The 18,514-nt window shown below is 39.9% G+C and overlaps 1 protein-coding gene across 2 annotated transcripts in view; it reads right to left on the bottom strand.

Annotated features, from left to right (window-relative positions):
- The window catches only part of LOC134353658 (low-density lipoprotein receptor-related protein 5-like), a 235,482-nt gene that overhangs the window by 91,633 nt on the left and 125,335 nt on the right, over window positions 1–18,514 (bottom strand). For both annotated transcript variants that reach the window (XM_063061845.1, XM_063061847.1), the window contains exons 5-7: window positions 17,642–17,773; window positions 6,403–6,799; window positions 6,057–6,228 (exon numbers count right to left, since the gene is read on the bottom strand). In XM_063061845.1, coding sequence (XP_062917915.1) covers window positions 6,057–6,228; window positions 6,403–6,799; window positions 17,642–17,773 — 701 coding nt within the window. The remainder of the gene's footprint in view (window positions 1–6,056; window positions 6,229–6,402; window positions 6,800–17,641; window positions 17,774–18,514) is intronic.

Here is an 18,514-nt window from a genome sequence, read left to right as displayed (position 1 = left end):
CAGTGCCCAGGGTGGTTGTAGTGGCTAATACAAGAGGGACATATAAGAGACTCTTGGACAGGCACATGGATATAAGAAAATTGGAGTGTTACAGGCAATGTAGGAGGGAAGGTTTAGTTTGATTGTGTAGGTCTGTCTGCACAACTTCATGGGCTGAAGGGCCAGTACTGAGCTGTACTCTTCTATGTTCTACAGTATATAGCAAAATGAGATCTGTTTTAGACCAAATGAAAACTACAAGAGCTTGAGGATATTTTTCCCACTCAACGCTAAAGTGTCTTGTTCCTAATATTTTCCACATTAAGGTTTTCCATAATTTCTTGAAAGCAAAAAGCTTGCTTTCAAAGTACTATAGCAGAATACAAGGTAAGAACTTGTATCGTGAATGTGGTTGGGAATAAGAATTCATTCTGTAAAACTCACATCCATCACCATGTGGCATGGAAGAACAAATGATTTGTCTCCTGTTTTCATCAGCTGAAAATAATGTGAAATTAGCTTCTTTGAATGTTTTAAATGTTGCTCCATGTCGCTCACAGTGTAATCAAAGAGGAGAGAGCTTGTGTGAGAATTGATCCTGGCACAGACAGCTGCTCTTGCACTGAAGGCAATAATGCTTTTTGAACAAGTAGGGAGGAGAACTTTAAGGCCCATCTGTGAGCTACCGATAAGGCAAGTGGCACTAAAAGGGCCATCTGAAAGTGGGAAAAAAAGATCTCTGCTTGCATTTTTTTTTGCAAAAAAAAACATCAAATAACATTTGTTCCTCAGACTTTTCATGTGAACACCAGGCTTCATTATACACTAAACTGGTCGGCATGTATGCGTCAATCCTCCACACCTGATGAAATGAACCCCTCTAACCCCGAAGTTTCCTTCAAACAACCAGACATCTATTGATTACCTTTTCACCCAATCCGGTACTAAAGAGCAAAAAAGAAAAAGGAAGTTTGCTTAATCCGCCTCACTGATTTTTCAAGGAGTAACAAAGAATGTGGAGATGAATAATATAGTAGATGTAATTTATCTAAATTTCCACAAAGCTTTCAAAAAAATACCACAGTAAATCATAGGGATAAACATCAGCTAATCACGGTGGGACTGTGTAAGGAAATATGCTGGGACCGTTGATGGGAATAACAATTTAACAGCTTAGAATTTTACATTCAAAGATGAGAAGTTTGTAGAAGACACTACACTAAAGAGGAGAGAAAGAAAGGGATATTAGAAGTTGCAAAGGAAAAGATCAGAAAAGGAATTGGAAAGTTGAACAGTCACTGGGAAAGACAGGAATGGTCATAGTTGGTTGGTGGCAAATGTGACTTACATTTAACTTGGAAACCTGTGGGAAGATCACTCCTGTTTTCTTGACCATCATCAACTAGACTTTACCACAGATCTGCAGGTCATGGAAACTTATTTCATTGTTTCCATTACAAACTAGACCATTGAGACAATGGGTGCAACTTTCTGGGATTACAATTCTCCTTCCTAAGCAGTCCTTTAGGATACAGCATAACTTGCTCCCACTCTAGGTTTGTGGGTTTGGTAGTGGCTAAGGAGACTTTTTCACAGATGATGCAATATGCTGCCGATATGTGAGATGGTGCACTGTTGCGTACTCAAACCATCATCTGCTCCCAATACATGGACTCAAGACTCTCAACACCACCCCCAAATGGTTCTCTTCCACCTTACTGATCATAAGCCAAAAATCAGTGGGAATGTTGCAGTTTCTCAGGACTATCAACATTGACGCACCTTAAAAAACGTGTGCTTAACCGCTTCGCTCTCTTTACAGTTAAGACTATGTGGCTAAGCCATTTATAAATTAGCCAATGACACTGCTATTGTTGGTGGAATCTCAGATAGCATTGAGGAGGCTTACAAGAGTGAGACAGATCAGCTGGTTGAGTGGTGTCGCAACGACAACCTCACAATGATCATCAGCAAAACCAAGGAACTGATTGTGGGCTTCATGAAAGAGAAGTCGGGAGAACACTCAAGTCCTCAATGGTGAAAAGGGTGAGCAGCTTCGTGGTCCTAGGTGTCAACATCTTGGAGAATCTATCCTCGGCCCAACACATCAACACATTAGGAGTTTGAAGAGGATTGGTGCGTTACCAAAGAATCTTATAAATTTCTGTAGATGTAAAAAGCTTTCTGCAATGCAGTCTCCCTGCAGAGGGTTACAGGGTCAACTAGCTCTATCACAGACACAACCCTCCCACCACTGGAAACAACTTCTAGAGGCAGTACCTGAAGAAGGTGGCATTTATCATTTATCCTCACCAGTCGGGATATATTCTCTTCTTACTACCAACAGGGAGAAGGTACAGGAGCCTGAAGACCCATATTCAATGATTTAGAAACAGCTTCTTCCTCTGCACCATCAGATTGTTGAACGGCGTCCAGGAACCCATGAGCGTTGTTATTCCTTTTTTTTGCTTTATTTATTTTTGTAATTTATAAATTTGTTATGTCTGTATAGTACCGCTGCACAAAACGTCAAATTTCTTGCCACAAATCTGATTCTTCAAGTAAGATTCTTCTGATTCTTCAAGGAGGGAGGAGAAAATGGCGACGCGACGCAGCGCACGCAGCCATTCCGAATTGATATAGTATCTGTGAAGTAGGATGCCGTGCACAATCCTGATTTGATAGAGACAGACGTGAAGAAGCATGGAGGAACATCTGGAGAAACTTCTGAAATGCCTGCTTTGCTGCCGCTGCTACTGCGTGATCGAGAATCTCCGGAGGGAAGGCCCCAAATCCTCGGCCTTGCCTATTGCCTGTTGCCGGGGTTGAAACGTTCGGCAGAGATGGTGCTCGGTGCATCGGTGTCAGGGAGCTGGTCAGAGGCTCGGAGTTTTTCGGATGGACTCGGACTCGGAGTCGGACTGTGGTCAGATGCTTCCAAGTTGCTGCAACGGCAAGTTTACGGCGCTGGAGGTTTACCGTCTGCGTGAGATGATGGGACTTTCGAGAGACTCTGTGACATGGTCTGTTCTTACCAAATTACAGTATTGCTTTGCACTGTTGTAACTATATGTTATAATTATGTGGTTTTTGTCAGTTTTTCAGTCGTGGTTTGTCATGTGTCTCTGTGATATCATTCTGGAAAAACATTGTATCATTTCTTAATGCATGCATTACTAAATGACAATAAAAGAGGACTACGTGTTCTCATAATCTAAAAAAAATCTAAGCTTTTAATACATTCTTGAATCTTTTCCTCCAGTCACCTGATAATCTCCTGCTATGAAAGGACATAGATCAGAGTAACTGAAAAGAGGCTTTGTTTTGGACTCTGGTGTTAGCCAGGCAGGTAACATGGCCTGGAAGAAGACACTGAATTTTGAGGTGAACTGGGAAGGTTTTGCAGAAAGCAATGCTCATATTTTTCAGTATCTTGAGATGCCAGCTGTGAGAAGTCTAGGTCTCGGGAGCATATATGAGGCTGGGATTACTACTGTCCAGTATTTCATAAATTTTGTGCCAGGTCTGAGTTCTTCATCTTCCGAGCTTCAGTTCTTCATCTTCAGATTTTGAGGCCTAAATAAACTGTGAAGAGCGATGTTCAACAAAGTTGCATTATTGCCTCAAGACTTCTCTCTGCAAAATCTTTGCCTCACTTCCAACATAGAGGAATTATCTTCAGATTTAATAGATCTTCAGAATTAAATTCTTCAATTTCCAAGGACTACTCAAATGCAGTGGTCAGTGGTCAAGCTGCATTATGCAGATAATGAATACATTAACACATGTGCAGGAGGGTGAGCACCAAGATTCATTCACCAAAGTTCAGAATGCTGGCTAATTCCCGAGTACGTTAATTTTCATTGGCTAAATCCTGCTATTGCTTTCTACAAATCATTCTTGCCTACATCAATTATGACCTGATCACAATGACATTTTTATGCACATTGAACAAGGTAGCTTTCTCTGGGAACATTCCAGTACCAGTTAACTCCTATACTTTTCACAAGATAATGCTTCAGGCATATCCAGAGAATTGGATTTTTTTAATATACGGATTGGGTTACTGATGAAATAGGCACACCAGAAACATGAACAAGTCTGCAGCAAATTTGTCACTTTATATGGTATTGCAATGTTTGGCCCTGATGATAAAAAGCATTACAACTGACATGAGGAGGGGGAGGGGACAAGTTTGTTAGTAATGAGCTATGCAGAATCGGTAACTATTTCAGAAACCTAACTTTGTTTTGTACGTTAGTGTCTACAACAAATCTGAATCTGCCTTAAACGTTTCCATTTAGACACACATTCCCATTTATATTTTTATTTTAACTTGTAAATTATTTAATATACACAAACAATGCAAATTTTTAATGTGTGTAGTTTATAACAATTTTCTAAGTTTCTAAAAAAAAACCTTCGAGTTGGCAGTTTTGAACAATGTTACCACAGGGTGCCAAAGCTTTCGGGGAAAGCCCTATAGTCTATTGTAACGAAAGGTTTGACAAGCTGTGCCAAATGGCTTCTTCAGAATACAAGATTTTAATGAAGTGACTGGATTCTTTGTGCTGCAACTGAGTATCACAGATGCAAAACTTTATGCCAAGAAAAATAACTGCTGGTTTCACCGCATGAAATTTCACACATAACGAAGCCTGCTATATAACCATGCAATTAATCTGTACTTCATATAAAATCTTTCCATCCATTAGGTTTGATACATTGAAATATGTATCAAAACAGTTAACAAAGTAACGTTTGAAAAAAACGGGACATTGCTGCAATCCAAGAGACTGAAACGTGTATAAGTCACCACAGCTGTCCTCATTCCTTTCACCTCCCACATTTAATTACACAGATGAAATGTAAGTAGAAGTTTAAGAGTTTAAGCATTCCATGCAACTCAGTTATAGAGGCCTGAGGTGCTCAAGAATATCATTTTATTTTTGTTTATTTACATAGTGCACAACACGCCAGTGCAAAATAAAAGATCCTGGGCAAGGAGCAGTGATCACAGGTATTCATGCACATCCTACCATTCCCATCGAGCTGATGAACTATGGCACAAAGGAAACAATAAAATACACCCACAATTTACGCATGATTTCTCTACCACATTTTCTTAATATTTCCACTTAACATAAATACTAAAAAAGGGATGTGGTTGTGGTTCTGTTTTGATTTTTATGTTGACTTAATGCATAATAATTTTTATTTCATAGGACCTTACAAGTTAAAGACTGAAGACACAGAATAAAACATACGCTTAAACTCCAGAAACCTGTGAGCATTTCATTAATATTCTCACAATAGCACGAAAAAAGAATTTTCAAAATTGCATTTCTTTTGCAATCCACCAGATATTTTTAAAACGGGGAAAATCAGGACGCAAGAGGTTCTGCAGATGCTGAAAATCTTGAGCAACACACATGAAATGTTGGAGGAACTCAGCAGGTTAGGCAGCATCTATGGAGGGGAATAAACAGTCAACATTTCGGCTGAGATTCTTCCTCAGACTGGAAAGGAAGGGGTCAAGAAGCCAGAGTAAGAAGATGGGGGGGAAGGGGGAAAGAGTACAAGCTGGCAGGTGACAGACGAGACCAGTGAGAGAGAAGGTGGGGAACCTCATTGGAATAAAAGAAAGGGCCAGATTTGCCATTTATCTTGCAACAGATTGCCATGTAATTACCATCTTACTTATTGTAAGTTTGCTGTTCCCAACTGGTAACCATATTCATAACACTGCATCAGTGACTACAGCACAAGCCTATTTCATTGACTCTGGCAGTCAAAGTCAATTTATAACTTCCAGCTTTACTTTGAGAGTGAAGACTTTTATGTTATGCTGATACATTTCTCAGGTTTGTGTGCCAGCTCTATAGCTCAAATCAAGTCTTAAAGAAAATCTTAATTCAGGATGTCTTCTTTACCTGCTGGTAGAAAACAGTAATGGCATTAAAAGTAATGATTTACCCACTATTTGCTTCTTGTACCACAGCCTCACTCAGGCTGAAAGTGTATACTAATCTTGCTGCTAATCATATCACCAAGCAAGTTTCCCTTTCAGAACTTACCTCAATTTTGTCTGTTTTAGCATCGCCCCAGTAAAGTTTCTCTTCAGCATAGTCTAATGCCAAGCCATTGGGCCAACCCAGAGAGGTGTTAACCAAAATTATTCGATCAGAGCCATCTAGATTTGCACGCTCTATCTTCGGGCTTTCACCCCAATCCGTCCAGTACATATAGCTGTAAGAACATTTGTAACATTAATATTTTGAATTTTTTATGATCATACTGCAACATAAATGCTGTTGAAAACAGTTAATTAATAGACCAATTCCTTACTATTTATATTTAAAATATAATTTGTAATTAACCGTATTCTATCATGTTTAAATAAATTATAAATTGTACACACACCCAGTTACTGGATTAAGGACAATTGCTCTAGGTTCATTAAGACCTTCTGCTATTAGTATTTTTCTAGATGTGCCATTGAATCGAGTCACTTCGATGCGGTCAGTTCCCGTATCCGTCCAATAAAGATTCTGTGCTATCCAATCGACAGCTATTCCATCTGGATGGCTAACTTCTGTGGTCACCAAGGTCTGGGCCCCTGAGCCATCTAGAAATGCACGACGAATAGCTCTAACTTCATCATCTGTCCAGTAAATATATCCCTCCACTGGATCATAGTCTATTGCTATTGCATCCCGAATATCATCAAGTTGCAGAATGACATCTGTGAAATCTGGCATGTCTAAGGAGATCCGTCGCAGGTCCGTCCTTCTTGCAAGCAGCAACACCTCTTCAGCACCTAACAGAAAATAGTAAAAGAATTAACTGCAGTGTTAGCTCAGAACTTCTAACAGCACAAAGATATACTCAGTGGCCACCTTATTAGGTGCCCCTGTACCTTATAATACAAATATTTGATCAACCAATCATGTGGCAGCACCTCAATGTACTAATGGCATGAAGACATAATCAAGAGGTTCACTTGTTGTTCAAACCAACCATCAGAATGGGGAAGAGATATGATCTGAATGGTTTTGATCATGGAATGATTGTTGGTGCCAGATGAGGTGGTTTGAGTATCCCAGAAACTGCTGATCTCCTGGGATTTTCACACTCAACAGTCTCTCAAGTTCACAGAGAATGATGCGAGAAACAAAAAAACATCCAGTGAGCAGCAGTTCTGTGGGCGAAAATGCCTTGTTAATGAGAGAGGTCAGAGGAGAATGGCCAGACTGGTTCAAGCTGACAGGGAGGCGACGGTAACTCAACTAACCACGCTCTACAACAGTAGTATGCAGGAGAGCATCGCCGAATGCACAACATGACAACCCTGAAGTGGATGGGCTACAGCAGCATAAGACCATGAACATACAGAAATATACTTTGTATTATACACTTTAATTTGAACCTTTTACATTGCCAAAACTAAATAAAATTAATTATAGAGGGAGCCCTCCACTCCAGACAAATAGGAGCAATAAAAAAGCTCCAGTTACATTCATTCTAATATAACCAACCATAATAAAATGGAATGAACAGATATAAACATTTTGCAATGGGGCATTTTAATGGCTAAGCAGCATATGTAAGAGCTCATCTCAGTATCTCTTCAACAAACAAAATTAAAAACAATTTTGAACAAACTTTTTTTTTATAGTGTCGTTGGTTGAATATATAATTGTATTCAAAATCACCTAATTAAACTAATTATGAAGACCTACTGGTCTTGAATTGGAATGAAATGACAAATTCACTGAAGCACATCGCCACTTATCTTTGTTCTGATAAGTTCATCAGCCATTACAGTTTGAAGAAACCTATTTGCATTTCAATAAATCCAACAAAAATCTTATTTGTATTCAGTTTCTTAAATGAATTTCAGAAAATAACAAATAATGCACTAAGCAACACACACAAAATGCTGGAGGAACAGGCAGCAACTATGGAAATGACTGAACAGTCGATGTTTCAAGCTGAGACCCTTCTTCAGACTGAGAAGGAAGGGGAAGATGCCAGAATAAAAAGGTAGGGGGAGGGGAAGAAGGCTAGCTGGAATGTGAGAGGTGAAGCCAGGTGGGTGAGAAAGGTCAAGGGCTGGAGAAGAAGGAATCTGATAGGACTATAGGAGAAAAGGAAAGAGGGGGAGATTTAGGGGGAAGTGACAGACAGGTGACAAGAGGTAAAAGGTCAGAGAGATGAATATTTAAAGGGTGGGGGGGGGCAAAATAATTCTTTCACTGGAAGGAGAAATTGATATCCATGCCATCAGGTTCGAGATCACCCAGACGGAATACAAGGTGTGGCTTCTCCACTCTGAGGGTAGACTCATCTTGGCACAAGAGGGCAGGGACCGACATGTTGGATCAGGAATGGGATTCAGAATTAAAACATTTGGCCACCGGGAAGTTCCACTTGTGGTGGATGGAGCAGAGGTGCTCAATGAAGCGGTCACCCAATTTACAATGGGTCTCACCAACGTAGGGGAGACTGTATCGGGAGCACTGGACACAATAGATGACCCCAGCAGATTCGCAGGTATCTTCTTGATAATTATTCCAGGACAGCTTATTTTTGAAAATGGTTAAAGTGACTTTTATTTGGGCATGAGTTATTTAGTTAAATCCTCTACTAGCCACCTGTAGTTATTAGATCATTTGAAAAATAATTATGAAACACTGGAGTATTTTTGTACACTGCATGGCAATAACAAAAGGTTTACATTTATTTTGATAAACTTCCTCCAAAGTGGTTGATCTTCAATTGCCTCTGAAAAAGGATCTTTGACCTGAAATGATAACTCAGTTTTTCTCTCTACAAACTCTGTCTGACCTGTTGTGTTTTCACATTTATTATACTCATTTCAAGATTCCAGCATCTGAAGTTTTGTTTTAATTGCTTGTATTACTGTAGCACCCTTCAGCACATCCAAATTGTTTTTGGATTTGTACACATCAGTCCTTGGACTACAGTGATCTTCATGGTAGTCATTTTGGTCGTAAGGGCTGCAGAAAGGGAAGGTGACGCCAAGTAGAGAATGTGCTGGAATCTTAATATCGGTCTTTTGTGACATCAGAACAATTAGGTGGGTGTTCATGTTTTTACAGTTTGTAAGTTATTAGTTAGGGTAAGTTATTAGAGGGCAGGGCAGTTTGACAGAGTGTAAAACACAGCCTACGCAAGGTGAAAGGTCCTCCATGTTCCGGTACTTCAACTACCTGAGGTTTTAAGTATCACTCATTGCAGCACCTTGAGCATGGTGTTTCAGAGTTGAAACAAGGTCTGGAGTCCTTCTGTGCATCTGCAAAGTGAAGAGCTCGATGGATGGAAAGATTTGTCAAACAGGGGTTTAAATGTGTGCATTGGGCAGGGTTGACTACCAAAAAGAATAGGGGAGGTAAATAGGTCATACAGAGGCTCTCTGAGTCGATCTCACACATTTATTTCCTTTTGCCTCAGAATAGAAGGACATCCATTAGAAAAGAGATGAGGAGAAATTTCTTTAACTAGTGGGCATTGAATCTGTGGAATTCATTGCCACAGACATCAGTTGAAGCCAAGCTATTGGATATATTTAACGTGGAAGTTGATAGGTTCTTCATTAGACAGGGTGTCAAAGACTCTGGGGAGAAGGCAGGAGAATGGGTTTGAGAGGGTAATCAATCAGCCATAATGGAATGGTGGAGCAGATGCGATGGGCTAAATGGCTTAATTCTGCTCCTATGTCTTATGGTCTTATAGCTATCGGTAGTGGTGTAGAAACTCAATGAGGTAAAGGGAGGCAGACAGACCTTTTCTGTGGCTCGAGACATTAACTCCAGGATGGCATGTTGCTTCCCTGGTCAAGGATATAACTAAAAAGAGCTATGGACCATTCTAAAGGAGGGAGAAAAAATCAGAAATTGTGGTCAACTTTGAGATCAATGGTATAGGAATGTTCCATCTGGTTAGTCTGTAACCTGACGTTAAGAACAATGAATTCTCCAATTTCAGCTAACCTGCTCCCCCCCTCCATTTCTCTTCCCCTTTGTTTTATCCAGATCCTCTCATACACACCCTACTTTAGAAGAAATTCCACATCCCCTAGCCCCCATTCCGTTTCTTTCCCCTACGCTACCTACTCCATCTCCATCTGCCCATCACATTTATCCCAGAGTCCCTTAGACCCTCTCCTCACTGTCCCCATTTGCCCACCATACCCCCTTATTTAGTTCCTCTTCAGTTTCCTTTACCAGATTCCATAATCTACAGGCCTCTGTTGCTCCAAGCCTCAGTCTCCATCTCCACCTTTCCCTCCCTCACTTGGTTGCCAGCTCATGCTCTACCTCTCCCCCATACCTCTTTATACAGATATCTCTGTCTGGTCCTTCAGTATAGAATGTAGATCAGGGGTTCCCAAACTTTTTTGCACCGCGGGCCGGTTTAATATTGACAATATTCTTGCAGACCGGCCGACCAGGTGGGGGGATGGGGGTGTTTACCCCAAGAAAGACTACCATGACCATGATGCCTTGCGCGGGCACCTGTGTGCACATGCGTGAGTGACGTGCGCAAATGTGACATGTGCATGCGCGTACGTGCCGATTTTTTTTTACACAAATCGGTTTTGGCTTAATCTTCCCGACTATATTGTACATAGATTACCTCTACGTTATGTAGGCTGTGTATTTATCATATCATTCCTGCTTTTACTATATGTTAGTGTTATTTTAGGTTTTATGTGTTATTTGGTATGATTTGGTAGGTTATTTTTTGGGTCTGGGAACGCTCAAAAATTTTTTCCATATAAATTAATGGTAATTGCTTCTGCGCTTTACGCCATTTCGGCACGAAAGGTTTCATAGGAACGCTCTACCTTAGTTGGGGGAAATATGGGATAAGGGCGGTCCCGTATGGGACAAACCAAGTTAGCCTAATATACGGGACGTCCCGGCAAATACGGGACAGTTGGCAACCCTATGTTCAAGTTCAACAGTGTGTGACAGGGAATGAGGAAAGTGCAGCTGACTCCTGTTGTTTCCTCGCGGCCCGATAGTGCATGCTTTGTGGCCCGCTACCGGTCCGCGGCCCAGTGGTTGGGGACCGCTGATGTAGATGACATCTCGACCTGAAACATTGACTGTCCATGTCTTTCTACAGATGCTGCCTGAAACACTGAGATCTTCCAATGGCTCGTTTTATGTTCCAGGTTCCAGCATCACAAATCTCGTTTTCCCGTATCTAGACCAGTGTAGTCAGGGACAGCGTTAAGCACAGTAATTTTGAGCAGAGGAATCCAGCTGGCAAAACGTGTCTCTTTACTACCTGAATCCTGATAAAGGGTCTACGACTGTTTATTCCCCTCCATTGATGTTGCCTGACTTGCTGAGTTCTTTCATGTGTTACTCAACATTTCCAGCATCTGTAGAATTTCGTGCCTTAACTACTATGTCCGTGTTAAGAAATTCAACAATCCAGCCACTGACAGAGGCAAACAGTTTAATGTAGGGTCACAGTGCGAGGCTATAATGTGATCATGGACTGCGAGTTTGTTAAACCCGAAAAAAGTTTCTGTTTAGATGTTTACAACCTAAAATGTCATAACCTTTCAAGATTCTGCCTGGGCCTGTGTTTCTATAATTTGAAGTTATCTGGTCTAGCTTTGCTTGAAGATCTTTTTAAGAGAACACTTACAAATTTCACACAATTGTTGGTGACACTTCTGCAAATTTGAACAAGAAGTAAGTTTTGGTACATAATAAGGAAAACTTGGCCACAGCACAAACATCGGGATAGATCTTGATAACTGTGGCTCACCATGCAAAATCATTATTTGCACTATCCCCAAACCTGTACTCATCTGACGCTCGTGTGTCTGTGGAATGTTGCTGGACTGCTGGATCTTGGAACCCTCAGAGATAAATGTGTTTCAAGTAGTACAATGCAAAGGCCCTGGCCCCAAAATAAAACTGACGTCTTTGGCAGAAGGCAAAGCAAGGGGCAGAGTTTTGGCTTGCGTCAAAGCTGTGAAATATTTAAAAATGATAAAGGTGATGCAAAAAGGCATTAATTTTAAAAACACATAAGTTCATTAAAAATCTACAAAACCAATTACAAGTCACTGAAAATGACAAACTGAAGCAAAATCATTTTGGTAAACTTTTCAATCTACAGGCTAAGAAACCCCATTCAATTGAATAGTGACTCCAATTCTACACCAGGCCTAATATTAAGATCTCGGTGACAATTACGCAAAGTAAAGCTCTAAATCTGAGCAAAATAAGACCACTGGATGATGAAATCCAGTGGAGTAAGGTAGATTAATTTCTGTCACTTTGTACACTGAGTCCATTACACACTGTTAATTCCCTAACATCACCATCCAGGAAACGCTTTCTCCTGAATACTACCATCAGTGAGGAGGTGAAGACCCACAGCCACAGATTCAGAGACCGCTTCTTCCCTTCCATCACCAGATTTCTGAACAGTCCATGAACACTAGCTCATTATTCCTTTCTGCTTGCACTGTTTATTGATTTTGAAATTTATAGTAATTTTATGCCTCTGCACTGTACTGCTGACTCAAAAAACAAACTTCATGTCTTATAAGACAATGATAATAAACCCGATTCTGATTCTCTTATCTGTGGTTCTAAAAACCCACTTAACTAGATAATAAAGATGCTGGCTTTCCCCTCAACCTGAGGGTGTTTTCCCCCGATTCAAAAATAACATACATGTGCATTTCTCTTTGGCTGCTGCCTGTAGAACTAACAGCCGTTACATCATTGCCACACTGATTGTTGGCAACTGAGACTAAACACTCTCAATGCCAACCCCAATGCAATGGCATGAATGCTTTCCGTGGAAGGGGAAGGAGCAACACAAAGTGCTCCCCTGTGTAAAAAGGCATCTCAAAAGGCCACCGCATAATCAGGGGCCTCATGGTATGAGTTCCCAAGCCACTAAGGTAAAGGCTCATCTAGGGACCAGTGACTACAGCATCCTGCATCGAGTTAACTAATATAGAAAAGTTGTAATGCTTGTGGATGAGTGAAAAAAACGGTTAAAGCAGGAAGTCTGGTAGATGTAGTAGACAAAACACAGACATGCCAGTAGGGAACTATTAATTTTCCTCTCTGGCAATTTGCTCCTTGTTTTATTGTGAGTGAGAAACTCAATTTGAGGATCACAGCTTTAACAACTTCGAAGTGTGCCAGATGGTATGATTGGATGTGTGCATGGCGTCACGCAAATTACAGGCACATAAAGGTGCACTATGTTTGAAAGAGACTAGGTCAATTTCCTGATGGTTGCAAGTTTTCCCAGATAGGCTCATTTGCAGATCTAAGTTAGAGAATAGGCTGGGCTAATTTTCCAATACTTGGTGTTTGTCCCAATCACTCACCCAACTTAAACCTTCAGGTTCGAATCTGCATCATAAAAAGCATACCCCAATGAATAATGCATACAAAATGCTGGAGGAACTAAGCAGGTCAGGCAGCATCTAGGGACATTTCAGAACAAGCCCCTTCATCAGGAGACAAAGGTTGAAATTTCAATTGAAACCCTTCATCAACACTCAACTGCCGACATTTTAGGCTGAGATCCTTCATCAGGATTATGAAAATTTATCAACCTGAAATATTGAGCTTTATTTCCCTCTCCTTATAAGGTCCTTCGATCCCCAGTAACCCATTGGACTGTCCTGCCCTATATCACTTAGTTCATCATCTTCAGCTGACCTCTCCTTGTTTTATCTCTTGAACTTTTCCCCAACCCTCTGATCTTCTGACCAACTCCACCCACAAGGCCCCTTCATCATCATTAACCCCTCCCAGACATGACAAACCATAGCCAACCCCTCATCTCCAAGCCTCTCTTCCCCATTTGCCTGCAAGGCACTGTCAATGAAAGAAAGAGTATTGGGTTATTCAACAGTGTTTGGTACTTTAGGCCTTGAGTTATGTTGATGAAGCAAGCCTATAACCAAAATAACAGGCAAATCACCTAACAGAGTAATGCTCTCCTGTGAGCACTGAAGGATTCTTTGCCTCTATGTACACTACCTCTTAATTTTTTTTTCAAATTTCCAACATATAGGATTCCTAAGATTCTACTTCTTTTCAAATGTCAAATCATCCGAAAGAAACAATCAATCTCTGAGCAGACAATAGTGTTTCAAATACTATAAAAAATATCAGTAATTAAGAAACCCATTTAGAGTTTCTAATCTTTGAAAAGGAGATCTATAAAAAAAACTCAATTATTTTTGAAGAGAATTTTAAATGACAGCAGTGCACAATATAAATCAATGGAGAGTGTAATTAATTTTGAAACAGAGTTTTGCAAGCCATTAACTGATTATTGATTAAGGCTGTATTATTAAGTCGTGCTTCTGTCCTGAAAATTCCAGTTAAATCACCTTTGTGAAACCTTAGTCAAGAGTGACAAGAAAAATGAGAGAACATCCCACAAGCTGACAAAGATGTTTTTTTATCCTTCTCTGCATCACCTCACATTTGACAGATGACAAGACAGTTTATAATATAGTAACAAATGTGTCAATTTATCAACGTAACGCAAACAAATGTAAAGAGCAGCCAGAGTTCCCCAAGCCCTGCCAGAACCCCCTGCCATTTGTCTTTCTGCTAATCAGATTAGTACAATGTGCCATTGTTTCATCTAACTTCTCAGTCAACACCGCTGGGACTCTAGTCTTTTCCACTCTCTAACTATGTAATGAAATAGGCAGTGAACAACTTAGCTCCAAAGCTATTCTTTATCCTCTCTAAATGCAAAAATAATTGTAATACTGTAATAGGGCTTGAATGGAACTAATTTCCAGCATTCATTTGTGCTATGTTTGGGCCTGATGTGATTCCTGCCTTGAGAAGGGTTGTTTACTTTACAATCTACACTTTAGTTTTAACTTACAACTAATGTGCCAGGAAGCTGTTAAGGTTCCCGAATGAATGCACAACGTTGGCACTTTTCACCAGGCATGCTAAGTGTTTCAAGACTGTGGAAGCACGAATAAGTTTGACTCTAACAATCACCATTCATTACACTACATGCATGACTTCAAGCAATGTTGATTGATCCTTTGTTCAAAATTTCAACTTGCATACAAAGAGCATGCAACATTTTTAAAATTTAAGGCATCACAATCACATGAAAATAACGGTAACAGCAGATTTACAACAGATAATAAAATTGAAAACAATATTATCTCTTCTAAATTATTTTTGAGTAAATATCTTTCCTTTCTTTTTGCTTTGTTCAGCACTGCCTGGAACATTAAAACTATTTCCACCAAAGTTGATTTAAGAAGAAATTAATAGATTGAAAATGGCTTAGGGTGATATTTCAATATTCCTGATGGAAAAATAGTCAATCTGACTATTTAAATCTTGTACTGAAATAGAGGCAACTATGCTTGTTTAAAAGTCACCCCTGCACTTTTATATAAATAAAATACTGAATGTAAATTTTAAGCATGCTAGTATGTATCAATTTCAATATGTTCACAGAGAAAGCATTCAAATTTACATTCAGCGAAATTTGGATCTGAAGACAAAGTGGAGCAGATGCTAGAAACCTAAAATAAGAACACAGAATGCTGGAAATACTTAGTAGGTCAGGCTGCTATGTAAAGAAAGACACAGGATTAACATTTCAGGTTAATAAGTTTTCATCAGCTGAGATACTGCCTGATCTGTTGAGTATTTCCAACATTTTCTATTTCACATCTGTTGAGACAACAAAACTCCAGTTGGGATAATGTTATTTTACATCTGAAAATAAAACTATGGAAAACATCATATTTGATGAATTTGTTAAGCTGTTTGTTAACATATAGAATATTGTAAATTAATGCTTTAATATCAGAAAAATATGAAACAAGAAATCTATGCAAAATGAACTGGATAACATTAGAGAGAACGTTAAAAATGTGACTAACTTAGCAAGATAAAAGTTTGAAGACTGGAATACAGACATGAAAAAACTCACTGCATATTGAAACATGGTGGAGTTTTGGCGTCCAGGAGACCACCAAGGTTTGGGAGTGATTGGGATTCAATCTTGGAAAATTTAACAGTTACAGAATACAAAGTTTTATTGAGATAGGAAAAGGGGGCAGGGAACCAAACTGTTTCCAGATTGGTTGTCATGTTAAATATGTTACTGAGGGTGTGAATTTCTTATTTAACCTTTGGAAATTTCACTGTGGGTGGCTGGATTCTTCAGATTATAGGAAACATGGCAGCTGCAGTGAGGTAAGGTCAGGGGAAAGGCAAGTGACTTTTTGGACAGGAGCGCAACTGCCCAAAAGTACAGAAACACAAAACCCACACAGAACCAATGCATATACTAGACTAAAGGTTATATCTTGGAATTAAAAGAGTGTGTTCAGAAACTCCAAAACCCAAAGCATACTGACAAACCCTCCAAATGTAATTATGTAACCTACACTAGTAATTATTTTGCTAGAAAATATTTGACAAGATTTGTTAAGAAACTGGGTGTTGCCTCTGCAGGAGTGTTACTTGATCAGTTTGTAAATGCATCTATGTTTGAGATTCAGGGCAAAGTTTGTTGCTGAACAAGCTGCACTCATTCGTGACCTTTTTTTTCCACTCTCTAAAACTGGGTGTCAATTGATAGGTGGTGGTCAGAACCCTGATGACCATCAGAGGCAAGCTTGGTGAATGGAGGGTAGAAATATCATAAATGCTGGTGCTGAGGGTAGGTGAATTGACTTTGTAGTCTTGGGAGTCAGTAATTGTTTGTAGTCATGGGTAGACATTTGATCACCAATCAGCTGGATATTGTGCAGCTTTAGTAGTCAGAGAGTGGTAGCCTCGTAGTGGGTGGGTGGGCTGGCAAGATTGCTAATGTATGTAGGTAAGTCTTCAATACATATGTGCTAAAAAGTTAAAGTTAAAGTCTGTCCCGAGCCTTTCTAGGCTCATCAGGTTGGTGCTTATGCTGGTTTCCGTGGTGTGAATTGACTGAGAGTACGAGACTAACCACTGCACCCCCCCGGAGAGGACGCCAGTCTATTGCGAGGTTAACCCCCAGCATTTTGCCAGTACCCATTTTCAGCTGGGTGGACTGGATCAGTGTGTGGTTAAGTGCCTTGCTCAAAGACACAACACACTGCCTCGACTGGGGCTCGAACTCATGACCTTCAGATCGCTAGTCCAACGCCCTAACCACTTGGCCACATGCCACACAATACATATGTGCATGGGAGTGATAACTGCAAATCACATGAACTCTCTGAAAGGTTCACTTTTCATTGAAATTGGATCACAGGTGCAAAGCAACGTGGTAATAACACATGTTCCAATTTCTAGACTTCTGTTTTACTTTTACAATTTCCTTTTATTTACAAAACTATCGTTGGATGGCTCTGCTACTTCGTAATTAATGCAGGGTCTCCATTTTACCCATTTAGAAAACAGGTCCTTGAGCAAGCGTTTGGTGTGAACAGGATATTGACTGTAATAAAACTGAACAAGTTGTAGATGCAACCAGTAAATACTTTAATATACTGCATTTATCCAAATATAGTTCAAACTACTGAAAGGGGATTTTCTCTTTCATCTGACTGAAAACATTCTGCTTGACTTTTGGGCATATAAATAGAAGTTTTTACCTTCTTTACATATCTTTCCATCTTTTTTCAGCTGGACACCAGTTGGGCAGGCACATTTGAAGAATGGCTCTTTTGGTGACAGTAGGCACAAATGGGAACATCCTCCATTAATTTCATCACACGTGGTGGGAACTGCAATAGACGAGGGAAAAATATCGATGCTTTCATCTTTTCTATCACATAAAATAAAACATTCAACAAATGCTCAAGTTAAAATGAATCAATTACCAATCTCTTGCAAAGTCAATGAATTAATTATGCATCTCATACAAAATCTATCTCTCTCCTTCTATTTCAAAGTGTCGCCTTTCCTCTTCTGAAGACATTGTGTGATATACAACAGGGTCAAGAATACTGTAATTAGTTCATGAAAGAAAGAACGATTAAAAAGAAATATATTTTGTTTTTGATCACTATTCAGTGACATTCTACAGTACTGTGCAGAAGTCTTTGCCAAATATATCTAACTAGGGTGCCTAAGACTTTTGCACAGTACTGTAGTAATTTTGCATTGCATTGCAATGTAATTATAATATATTGCATTGCACTGGCTGCATAAAAGAAACTAATTTCATGACAAATGTGATTCTGATATGGGTCTCCATGATGATAAATCTGATTCTGATATGGGTGTCCATTGGGGACTGAGAGTGGGAAGAGGGCAGGGAGAGGGGAATCATGGTTTGGAAAAGGGAAAAGGAGAGGGGAGAGAGGGAGAAGCACCAGAGAAACATTCTGTAATGATCAATAAACATTTATTATGGTCTAATAAACCAATTGTTGGGCATCAAGTGACCTTGCCAGGTGTCATAGTGCTGGATGAGTCTGCACCCGCGCAATCCCCCACCCTGGCACTCCTTCTCTGCCATTTGT

This window comes from Mobula hypostoma, chromosome 11, assembly GCF_963921235.1.
Source record: "Mobula hypostoma chromosome 11, sMobHyp1.1, whole genome shotgun sequence".
Classification (NCBI taxonomy): Eukaryota; Metazoa; Chordata; class Chondrichthyes; order Myliobatiformes; family Myliobatidae; genus Mobula; species Mobula hypostoma.
Note: the sequence above shows the minus strand (reverse complement) of the source record. Positions and strands in the feature narration are given on the sequence as shown.